Here is a 12,776-nt window from a genome sequence, read left to right on the forward strand (position 1 = left end):
TGAAAATAAAATCTGCAAAAATGTTAACAATCAATAATTCAGTGTACAGTTCAGTACCTTCCTTATTACCATAGTCATAATGCCCTGCTCAGGTCTAAATCCCTTCAGATGTTCACCAGCTGCAGGTCTGATGCAGACTTGCTTGCTACAACATATAAATGAGGTATTGTTAAATTAAAGTTTTATTAGATTTTTTTTAATGGGGAGTTCTCGATTTACTGGGAATTTGTAAGACAACATGTATGTCAAATGTCTGTTCCTTGCCTTTCAATTATTTGTGTTTCTATGGACTGTGTGTGTTGGATTGTTTAATTGTTTTGTGTGTTTTGTACCCTTAAGGGAATGACTCGGGGGCCTGTGAACGTACTGTAAGTTTAGTTTCTTGCAGTCTTCCAGCACCAATGCCTTTTGCAGGGAGCTCATTCAGCTTTTTGCTTTATTATTCATTGTTCCATAATTCCCTTTTGACCTACAAACATCATTAAGCCCCAGTCTGAAATGGTTGATAATGATTAAGACCTTATTACATTCACAGGTACATTCCAGTGAACTAACTTAACCTACTGTAGATTTCAGCCTTTAAACCCATCAGGTGTAAAAAACCACTCAGCATATCAACTCATAGTTAACTGTCAAACTTGCCACTAATATTTAGGCCCAGTACAATTGAAGCAGGGAGCTGCGTCAGCATGCACAGGCTGCAAAGGAACCAGTAATAGGTTTATTCCATGCTGAAAAGAGAAGAAAGAAAACGCAACGTTTCGGCTGTGGAGCCTTCTTCAGGTGCTCACACGTTGTTTTTTATTTCTTCTCTTTTCAGCATGATATAAACCTATTACTTGTTCTTTAGAATATATATTATAGGCTCATTGGGTATCCGTTAATTATTACAGCCATGTAGGATACTCCCTGATTGACACAGAGGGAGAAGGGCCTAGAGATGTGGCTTAGAGGCTGTGTTTATGTGAGGTATACAGTACAATGGCCAGTTTGATGGGCATCGTGTGTTTTCATCTGTTTTGTTTGCTTACCCTCGCTTTTGAGGGCTTCCTGCCTACTTGGTGCAAACAATACAGCAGATGACAATACATAACGGAAAATTATGTAGAAAATTCTCTGTTACGTCCCAATATCAGTGAATCCCAACACTAACACGTGTTAGAGAAGAACCGCAACTATAAAAAAAAAAGTCAGACATCACATAAATTAAAAGCAAGTACGCGACAAAAAATTTCCAGTCGGAAATCCGCACGTTTTTTTTCAGCTCAGATAAGACATTAAACTTCTGTTTTCAAAATCCAGTTCAGAGCCCCCCAGTTAAAATAGTGAGCAGCTCATTTCAAACGGCAAGAGTGTTCCCACATAGACCCGTGACTAGTACTGTATGTTTTCAATAATGAAAGTGCGAGTTTTCAACAAAAGGTAGATTCTTTAATGTTGTTCAGGTGCACAATATCAATTAACGAATAAAGTAGTTGCTGAACATTACATTTTCTTTATTTACTTTGGTCCTTATTTAGAACTTATTTCAAACAACTCGTTTAATCAAAACTAGTGCCGGATGGAAAACTGGGCGTAAACTCCGATAGGAGAAAAGTTGTGACGCTACTGATATCTTCTTTTCAGATTTGCTTCCGTTAATCTAGACACTTAAAACAGAAGACAGGGGAATTATCACCCAGGGTACGAGGAATCCAAAAGAAGAATGAGCAGGATTCGGCAAAGGAAACGAGGTGGGTTGTACTACTTTTTACTATTAATCTTGTATTCGTACGTACAGTAGTGCATATTAAACCTACTTTTAAGGGAAGATGTATAATATGAAGTCGGTTTCACTTTCATTTGAAGTATCAATGAATGAACATTTTGGATTACAAAAATATAAATTTAAAGCACTTAAACGTGTACTCGGACTGGTAGCCTAACCTCTAATATTTACTTGAACTCTACAGTTTAGCATTTGTGCGTTTTTGGCTCCCAAACGCGTTGTTGGTGAAAAACGATAAAATGCTGATTGAAGAACTTTTTATCACACTTTAAAACTTTTTTATTTAAAATTTTATGCCACATAATGACGTTGACTTAACAACAGGAGAGGGGCAGAGAAGACGAAGGACTATTGTCTCCAGATTTTTAGGATGCAATCAGAAGTCCAATAGTTATCAAAATAGAGGCAAACCGTGCCTTAACAATTCTGAAAATGTCCAGCAGGTACACGTATTTCTTACATCTACTCAAAAGAAATAATTAACTTCTGCAAACATAAAATGGTTCAACATTTTATGAGTGGCAGTTATAAAAATTCAGTGAGAAGTGCAATTGAAAATGCAGAGTTTTGTGGTCTAGTTTTAAAGAGGTCTTCAGAATTGTTTTTTGCATAAGAAGTTCCTCAATGCCAACAATGAAGATGAGAAAACAGCACTGGCACAAGGGAAGTCAGTGAAGTGAAAAAAAGTCATCTGCATCATTGTAATGATCTTTTCTGATGTGCCTGTAGCTGTTGTATCTAAACCTGGACACATACTTTAAATGCACAGTAATGAAACTATTTGAAAGATAATAGATATATCTAAAAATAACTTTATCACTAGCCTCCATGACGTCTGAAATCTGTCAGAAACCGACTGATTGACTGACTGGAGAAACATGAAGTCTTTGATTTTTTTTTTTAGCATATAATATAAATATATTGTATCCTTAGTACCAGATGAAAGCTTAATAAATATCATCACCTGTACTTCCAATTTATGACAGGTATTATTGATAGTAAGTGGATTTATACAATCAGTCAATATGTCAATTGGCAATAACGTGTTAAAAGGGTGCATACAGCATTAAGATATGTATTATTAATAGAAAATAAAAGATTATACACCAAAAACCTACATTCTCTAAACTGCTTTATTCAATACACAATCGTGGGGGAGCCAGACCCTATCTTGACACCAAAAACATAATGTAAATCAAATTAAAGATAAATACAATTTGAATTTACCCCCAACTGCAGTATTTCACATTTAACCTATGGACACCAATTATTCTAAAATCCTTTAAGACTGAACTCCACCGATTGTACAATCCTATTTACATAAGGCAGAAATATATAAAAATATATTTTGTTCTGAAACCTACAGCAGGTTAATCTTCATTGTAGTTCGCTTTGTTATTTGGCGAGTCACAATTTCACAAGCTGAATCATGTTCTTGGATGGATGAAAATTATTTTGCATATGGTGTCTCAGGTTTATCTAGATCAAATTCTGTAAATTCCTTTCTGAGTTCATGTACTGTTAACAGTAAGGCCAGAAGAGAGAGTGCAGTTGAACCCAGCTCTGTGAAATCCCTGTCATCTGAGGGTCATCTGCAGCAACTGAATGGGTTTGAATTTCAGTCCAGAGCAGTTCAGTCTGGCTCTCATTGCAAAGTGAGTGTTCATGGCTCTCCAAGATGGTCATGCTTGCAAAGATCTCCTGCTGGCAGCCATAAAAAGAAAAAAAAGTGGTACATTTATTTAAGGCCAAGCTCAATGGAGGCACTGAGATCCTGAATTTGCTGAATGTTTGCATTTAATCTCTGCAGAAAATTCGTATTATTTCAATGCAAAAGAGGGAAGAGTGAGATTCCCTGTCTTCGTATTATTTCTGACTCCAAAATCAACAGCAGAAAGATCCATGTTTGCTTGTAAGTGCTGCATCAAAGTGAGGTACTGTACAGTTCATCCAGTTTAGGGGTCACTGGAGAGTCATAGCCTATCCCTGGAAGCAACAGGAATTAGGCAGGGTACGCAGGGCAGGGCACACACAGACACAGAGAACTCACACCAGGGTCAACTTCACCAGAAGCCAATTCATTAATTTATTAAATTAGTTTAATTTTATTTTTTAACAGGGAGTTGTGGATTAGTGAGGAATTTGTGGGACAACGTACTATATACAGTAGTACCAAGACTTAAAAACAAACATATTCAGAAAGCCAAAAATATCTGTTCTTGACCTTTTAATTAAGTGTGTCTCTATGCACAATGTGTGTTATATTAATTAATTGTCTTTTGTGTATTTTGTACCCTTAAGGAAATGATCCAGAGACTATAGAACGTAAGTTTCATTTTTTGACTCTTCCTGTACAAATATCCTTTGTAGGGAGCTCATTCTAGTTTGGATAATGATTAAGACCTTTCACAATTTACAGGTACATTCTTATGAGCTACCTTACCTAGATTTCAGCCTTTAACGGTCAATAAAACCACTCAGCATATTTCTAAAGTATCCTGAGGTTACTGTGGAAATTCCACAGGTCCTTCCAGCTCTCATTCCTTCCTGTCCAACAGCTGGTGAGGAACTGACCACAGTATTTTACCCTCACATTTTCAGATCAGTTTCATATTCTCATTTCACAATGACTTTAATGCTAATTTTAACTTTGTAGAACACAATGGGAAGGATATCATTGTGCTGTGAAGCTGATTCTGCAACAGCAATCACCTGTATCTTTTTTCCCCTAGTTATCAGCCAGGAAGTGGATGGTAAGTGTGCTCTTGTTCTTTCTTCATTGCCAGTCTTGTAAACTCAAGTGATGTAGCCTTCGGTAGGTGAACTCTCGAGGTAGGTGATACAAGCACAGCCTGTTGTACAATAATAATCGGTATTATGCTCATTTCCAATTTTTTTATAAGTATGTTAAAACTAGGGCAACCAACATTTTCTTTATTCTGTGCTTTTCTTAAACATTTTATTATATATAAATGAACATTATAAGAGCAGCTATGTCACCCTGCTACACAGTGGCTGGTTTAAATTCCAGCCCAGCCTCATTACTTAATTGAAGCCTTATCCGAACAAGCCTCTTGACAGGGACAATGTATGTTTAAATTTGCAGGTTTTTCCTTCTCAGATTTGGAAATTTATGTTATGAAAAGTAAAGTAATGGTTAAAAGGCCATGGCCAACATGTTAAAGAGCTGAAAACAATCGACTTCACCAGCAGCATATCACCCCGCAATTCCCAACTGGCAGCCCACTGAAGCTCTGCAGGCGTGAGATGGGAGACCTTCTGGGAAAGCTAATATTGCAACTGAAAGAGCTGTTAGTGGGGCCAGTAGGGGGCACTCACCCTGCGGTCTGTATGGGTCCTTTGCCTCAGTATAGTGATGGGAACACTATACAGTAAAAAGGCGCTGTCCTTTGGATGAGACATAAAACTGTCACGCCCTAACTCTGTAGTCATTAAAAGTCCTGGGGCATTTCTTGAAAAGAGTAGGGGTGTAACCCTGGCCAAATTTCCCATTGGGCTTTACCAGTCATGGCCTCCTCATAATCCTCATCTCTGAACTGGCTTCATCACTCTGCTCTCCTCCCCACTGAGAGCTGGTGTGTGGGGAGTGTACTGGTGCACTATGGCTGCTGTCGCATCATCCAGGTGGGGCTGCACATTGGTGGTGGTGGAGGGGAGCCCCCATTACCTGTAAAGAGCTTTGAATAAAGTGTCCAGAGAAGCGCTATATACATGTAAGGAAAAAGCATAGCACTGTCAGTGCTTTGAGAGAACTGGCATTTTTGACACAGAGTTGTGGAGAATAAAGATAGAGAGTGGAGCTGTTGCTCCCTGTTATCATGGCCAGTTGTGTTCATCTACAGTGGTGTTACAATAATATAGAAGTTTTGACCACAAGAAACTACAAGTTCAAAGTTTTACAAAATACAGTATAAAACCATGTAAATGTCTTTTGGTATCTCAAAAATTATAATCCTGAAAATCTTATCTTTGTAAAATTATAGGAGTTAACTTTTCATTATTTTTTGCTATTTATTATTTTGTTAGACTCTTTTTCTCAGTAAACCTTATGAGTCTGGTGAATCAAGCTGAAGATATGTTCTTTACCATAAATAAAGGATGACAGAGTTATGAGATGACAAGTTAACAATTTACCCTAATTTTTCACACACTTTTCTAAGGACAGCAACAGAATTTTATTCTTGAAGATGAGCAACATTCCCATATAAACATACATGTTTATGATTGGTCAGCAACAGTTTTTTACTATTTAAGATGTAAACAAGGTCAGAAAGTTAGGCAGTTAGGTAAGACCCTTGTTCCTTTTCATGTTGCTGACTCAAGCGTAGGATACATACATAGTCACTCTGCAACTCCCAACTGGCAGCCCACTGAAGCTCAGCAGGTGTGAGCCTGGTCAGTACCTGGATGGGAGACTCCTGGGAAACACTAAAGTTGCTGCTGGACGAGGTGTTAGTGGGGCCAGCAGGGGGCGCTCACCCTGCGGTCCATGTGGGTCCTAATGCACCAGTATAGTGACGGAAACTGTACTGTAAACAGGCGCCGTCCTTCGGATGAGACGTAAAACCGAGGTCCTGACTCTCTGTGGTCATTAAAAATCCCAGGGTGTTTCTGGAAAAGAGTAGGGGTGTAACCCCGGCATCCTGGCCAAATTTCCCATTGGCCCTTACCAATCATGGCCTCCTAATAATCCCCATCTATGAATTGGCTTCATTACTCTGCTCTCCTCCCCACTGATAGCCGATGTGTGGTGAGCGTTCTGGCGCACTATGGCTGCCATTGAATCATCCAGGTGGGGCTGCATACTGGTGGTGGTGGAGGGGTCCCCATTACCTGTAAAGCACTTTGAGTGGAGTGTCCAGAAAAGCACTATATAAGTGTAAGCAATTATAATAATAATAATTATTATTATACATACACTTCCAGTCTAAAGACCATTCCAAACTTAGGCCCCCTAAGCCTAAGCCCCCATAGCTTGGTATGCACAAAATAGCAAAACAGTTTTTGAGGGCTTAATTGTTAACTCAGAACCGGCATATGTTCCTTCACCATTTACTTTTAATCCATTGAATGTGGTGTTATATGTGTACATCCAGACACTTCCAAAACATTTAAAAAAAAACCTCTGAGTGTGCATAGAGGAGTAGGAACTATCTTCATATAATATTGTCTATGAAGTGTGAAATACACTGTGTGTTCAAATTCAAAGAATAGGATTTTCCTAGGCAGAATCTTATAATATCCCAAATGATGTCCCAGAAAATTGCTTCACCTAGAACATTCACCTTAACCCTATTCAAAAGAGTGTATCATCATGAGTTACAAGGAGCAAGGAGTCAACATTTGGAAGACAGTAAGTTACGTTTATGGACATCATTTTGCAGTAGGATGGACAAGTTATCGGAGCCAGAGTTCTGGACAGATTTGTGTCTCTTTGTGATGCACTCTTTAATCACAGACATTTCACCTTTCCACTTGAAAAGCCCATGTCCTGTTCTCCAGCGCTATTCACGGAAATGTGGAATAGTGTGTGATTGTTGAGAGCAGCAGGAAGAAAATCCCTCTCTCCATTTATATATACATATACATGCCCCATAAACACATCCCTCTGAGACTTCCTCTGGAAGCCTAGTTTGGGTGAATGGGCAGATGGGTGAAGGTACAGTATGTGCTTCAGCCAGCTATAGTATCAGTGACAGTTTGTTTCACTTTAACAGATGCGAAAGATGAAGAGAAGGAAGGACTCTTGTCTTCTGCTAGCAAAGGAGAGCTCAGAATTGCACTCTTAGGTGACTGCAAGAGTGAGAAGTCAACTGTAAGAAACATCATCCTGGACAGAGTGGAGCCAGAATCTAATAGCAATGAGTGCAAGAAGTTCCAGGGAAAGGTTTCTGAGCGATGGGTCACTATAGTTGAGACACCAGGGCAGTGGATGGAAAAGCTGGCATCCAGCTGGTTTCTGTCTAGAGGTATTCAGAAGATTCGACCTCAAATTGAGGACTGTGGTTCTCTTCTTTTCCCAGGGCCTCATGTGTTTCTATTAGTGGTTCCTTCCGAAATCACAGAGGAGAAGAAAATACTAAAAGCTGTTAAGAAGGTTTTAGGCCAAAATATTATGAGTTACACCATGGTCCTGCAAAAACGTGAAATAGATTCTTACAGACTGTCATCCGATAATAAAAAACTGCAGACCTTATTAAAGAAATGTGGAAATAGGTCTCATGTTTTCAACAGTGACAGGACAGATCGCACTCAAGTCACTGAGCTCCTGGGCAAAATAGATGAAATAGTGGCTAAAAATGGTGGTTATTACTACTGTAATGAAATTTATAGGGCTGATACTAGATCACTGATTACAGAAAGGGAAAATGAGCTGATTGCAAGGAATCTGGAAGAAAAGAGAAATATGACTGAGAATCTGAGAGTGAGGCATGAGGAGGAAAAGAGGACAAAGATTGGGGTGCTGAAACTTGAATATGAGGAGGAGCTGAAGAAAAGAGAGAGTATGCTGAGGGAGAGGTATGAGAAAGAAAAGAGACGTAAATTAGAAGAACTGAAAGAGAAACACAGAGAAGAAGAGATGATGAAAATGGAGGAGCTGAAGAAGAGATATGAAGAGGAACAGAAGGACCGAGAGATTAAGCTGAGGGAGAACTTTGAAGAAGAACAGAAGGAAAAAGTGATGCAGCTGAGGTACAAGTATGAGGAGGAACTGAAGGAGTGTGAGAGTTTCCTGAGAGACGGCTTTGAGGAGGACATGAGACATAAATTAGAAGAACTGAAAGAGAAACACAGAGAAGAAGAGATGATGAAAATGGAGGAGCTGAAGAAGAGATTTGAGGAGGAACAGAGGGTACAAATAAAGGAGCTGAAACTGAAGTATGAGGAGGAGCAGAGGGACAGAGAGAGGAAGATCAGAGAGGAATATGATGAGTTACAGAGGAAAAGAGAAAAGAAGCTGAAACAGAGAGCTGATAAGGAAAGGAGAGAATCAGTGAGGGTGCTGAGTCAGAAGTATGAGGAAGAAAACAGAAACAAAGAGAGAGAGATGAAAGACAGGAAAGAAGAGGAACTGAGGGAGAGAGAGAAGGAGCTAAAGAAGATGTATGATGCAGACTTTAAAGATAAAGAAAGGAAGCTCAGAGAAAGATGTGACACCAAAGTGAAGGAAATTCTGAAGAATCAAAGGGAGGCTTATGAAAAGGAACAGAGGGAGAGGGAAAGGGAGCTGAGGGAGAGTCACCATAAGGAAATGATCAGGAGAGAGAGGGAGTTGAGAGAGAAATATGAAGAGGAAGAAAGCAAGAGGATGATAAGGAGGAATGAAGAGGAACAGAGAAGATCAGTAAATGTGATGAAACCTGAGACTGTGGTCCAACCCATAAAGACAGAGATTAAAGCTATGGAGAAGTCTGTGGAAGAGCAGTGGAAATTGCCAAGAGAACTACGAATTGCCGAAGAAGCATTGCAGTCCGATGAGATACAGGGGAGTGAAGAAGAGTTAAAGGGCAATCCAGAGGTGCTCAGTGTGCCGGTCAGGAGGAGAAACAGCATGATCGCTGACCCGCCTAACAGTAAGTTTTTAAAAATCTGACTTTTAAAAATGTGACTTTTGTGTACAGGCATAATGGATGAAATTTTCAATCAACAAACATTTAAATTGGAATGGAAGGGGAGAGAAATCCAAGAGAATCGGGATGCAGAAAGCAGAGTCAAAAAGACATCCAGTGGTCATTGTCTCGCCCTCTACAGCTAGAGGGTGCTCCTACTCTGCCCTGTCCCCAGTTTTCCTGTGCTTTGCTTGTCCTTCCGGTGTGTCTGTGTGTCCTGCTTTCCTACTGTATTGTGCACCCTTGCTGTAATCGGACAATTCTGCTGTCTCCTCTCATTTTTCTTTCTGTAAAGCACTTTGGGAAGCCACTTTTAAAGGTACTATGTAAAATAAAGTTTTAGCCATGTTATCTAAGCATGCAAAATTAAACCTCTGAACTGTTAGGTTTCTCACACAAGAGCCAAAAAGTCTATCCTGAAATGTGACATTATTAATAAATTCAGCTATGCCTGATATCAAGTAAGGCATGCATTTAGTGAGGGAGGCACAAATTTCTAATGCGGGAACTAAAAGAGAATTTAGGCTGCAGATTGGAATATTTCTTTATACCGACATTTGTAAGTATCTGGAACATGCTCCTTTCTGTCCAAGTCCTTGAGGCTCAAACTCTGAGCGCCTTCATGTAATGAAGTTGAATGAACATTTTTCATTTAGCAAATAAACTACCAAAAGAGGAAAATGAGTTGAATGGCTGTTGTTGGCATCCTTTCTTATGTTCTTATGGTTCTTATGTATTAACTGGAGACATTTTTAAAACTTACAGTTGGTACTCTTTCATGTTGCTTGATTTCTTTAAGAAAGTCTCATTTCTTGTGATTTTGGTCACAGTGCAGAAATGCTTGTGTTGTCTTGCAGTGTCTGAAGGAGAAATTGACGAGAAGCACAGAAAAGACAGAAGAGCAGAGACTCTCAATCGAGGAGGAGACACAGATGATAGTAAGTGCTGGAGCAACGCTCTTCATCATAGGTTTAAAAAATCTGTGATTATTGATTACTGTGTTGTGATTATTGATCTGATCAGTAACACTTCATTCTGTTATTCTGCAGAGCCTGAAGGTGCCAAACCAGATAACTGGCGATAAGATTCCTCCAGTGCAGAGCCAATAAATTACTGTGAGGAGACACAATGGATACAGACATCTGGGACATGAACATTTTTTTGGAGAAGAGTAAACATTTTTCAATGTTTTTCAATGATTTTTTTTTTATTTTTAATTAAGTTAATTAATGTCTTAACAGTTATCCAGTCCATTTCTCAATTCCTGTTTTTTCTGTTCAATGCTGAGGTGCCGGTTTGGTGATGCTTCATCATTATTCATTGTACCTCGTCCTGTTCTCACTGCTGCTCCCAGTTCCCTGGTTTGCTGGGCAGATGCCTCAGCAGCTTTTCGGTGGGGGTCATCTCACCTCGGAAAGCTAAGCCCATTTGCACTCCTTTCCTTGATTTTTGACAGCAGGAATTCTTCTCCGAAGTTGAATACCTGTTCTCCCTCATGGCTCCGCAACAGGATTCCACTCCAGGGCTGAGATACCCAAGTGTCCCCCTTTTTTCTGGGAGCTCAGCACAGAATTCCACTCCGCAGCTCAGGCTGCCCGGTTGCCCAATGGGCTGATTCACCAGGGTTAGATCTCTGGAATGCTCTGGAATGAAGCTGTCTGTCCTGTCTCCTGTTCAGGACTTCATGTCACTCAGCACTGCAGCACTCTGTTCCAGTTTGCCCTTGCTCCTTGTTTTTTCCTAGGGATCCAGGCATTCTGTTTCCACTCTGATTTCTGGAGAGCATCACTCAATTGGCCTGAGCTCCCTGAGGATTCCTAGTTCTCTGGATCTCAATGGGACTGCTTCCTGCAGCCGTGCTGACCCAGAGCTCTGAGAATTATGAGTGGCTGAAGAATGGTCCTTCTCTCCTGTCTGTCGCAGATGTTTCTCCTAGTTGGTCCAGAGTGCACCCGAAGTGCCCAAGTCCCAATCAGTGAACAGCTCTTCAGGTGTTCCGCCACTCTCTGGTCTCTTGCACTTGGGTTCTTACTAATCACCACCTGAGTTGCTGGACCTGGCCACTTCGTCTCACAGCACTATCCTCTCTGATGTTCTCCTCTAGTGGCTTGGCTGTTGGCTTATATTGCCTGGAACAGTTACCTCTTGCCTTTTTAATTTTGTTTCGCTTCTGTATTGTTCTATGTTTACAATGTCTTTGTTGTAGAATTTCATATAAATTTATTCTAATAAGTTTATTATGGTGAAGAGTCTGCGTACAGGGAGGAGGTTGAAACCCTGGCAGCATGGTGCCAGGAGAACAACCTCTCTCTGAACATCAGTAAGACTAAGGAGGTGATTGTGGACTATAGGATACACCAGGGAGGAGATCACACACCTATCTATATCAATGGGACTGCAGTGGAGAGGGTCAGCAGTTTTAAGTTCCTGGGAGTTAACATCTCAGAGGACTTAACCTGAATCCACCACACCAACATCGTGGTCAAGACAGCACACCAGCGCCTATTCTTTCTCCGTAGGCTAAAGAAGTTCGGCATGCCGTCACATATCCAGGCCAACTTCTACAGATGCACTATTGAGAGCATCTTGACTGGCTGCATCACTGCCTGGTATGGGAACTGCTCCGCCCGGGATCGCAAAGTGCTGCAGAGGGTGGTGAAGTCAGCGCAGCTCATTACCGGCTGTGAGCTACCAAACATCCAGGATATCTACTCAGCTAGATGTCTGAAGAAGGCCAGGTCCATTCTCAAGGACTCCAGTCATCCCAGTCACAAACTGTTTTCTCTCCTACCGTCCGGTAAACGGTACCGAAGCATTCGGTCAAAGTCCAAGAGATTATGGAACAGCTTCTACCTCCAGGCAATAAGACTGCTAAATAGCCAACCTGCAGCTCCTTTAGCAAATCACCTGTAATGGCAACATGGACACACAGTTTTCACTGTATTCAGCATAACAGCACTACATGTATATATTGCATACACCATGGACACATAGCAGCTCTACTCATATTGAGTTTTATTCAATTTCTATTACATTATCATCTATAATTGTGTAACCTTATTTTCGTAACCTTAATTTTGTGATTTTTGTGATTTTTATCCCCCCCCAGTGAGCTCGTAAAAAAGACATTTCATTGCCAGCAACTACTGCTGCACGCTGTATCGTTGTGCATTTGATAAATGAACTTTGATTTGATTTGATTTCTGCTGCTGGTTTAGAGCACCTATTCTATTTAGGTCTATTATTTGGGTCTATTCTTTTTCGTCTCGGGTATCTCGGTTTTACTGCTGCTATTCAAATGTTGGTACACAGCAGCAACTTTCAAACACAGTCGGGTTCATAGTGTATTATTTTCCGATCAGTAGCTCACTTCCCTT

At 40.4% G+C, this 12,776-nt stretch overlaps 1 protein-coding gene across 1 annotated transcript; it reads left to right on the forward strand.

Annotated features, from left to right (window-relative positions):
* Positions 1-1,141: 1,141 nt before the first annotated feature.
* On the forward strand, positions 1,142-12,527 carry LOC148829854 (uncharacterized). Its single transcript, XM_088923055.1, has 6 exons — positions 1,142-1,733; positions 4,070-4,093; positions 4,501-4,521; positions 7,507-9,363; positions 10,257-10,337; positions 10,449-12,527. The coding sequence occupies exons 1-6, from the start codon at positions 1,706-1,708 to the stop codon at positions 10,481-10,483; spliced, it is 2,046 nt and encodes a 681-aa protein (XP_088779181.1). The 5' UTR covers positions 1,142-1,705; the 3' UTR covers positions 10,484-12,527.
* The last annotated feature ends 249 nt before the right edge of the window (positions 12,528-12,776 follow it).

The sequence above is a fragment of the Atractosteus spatula genome, chromosome 8 (assembly GCF_055471065.1).
Source record: "Atractosteus spatula isolate fAtrSpa1 chromosome 8, fAtrSpa1.hap1, whole genome shotgun sequence".
NCBI classification, from domain to species: Eukaryota; Metazoa; Chordata; class Actinopteri; order Semionotiformes; family Lepisosteidae; genus Atractosteus; species Atractosteus spatula.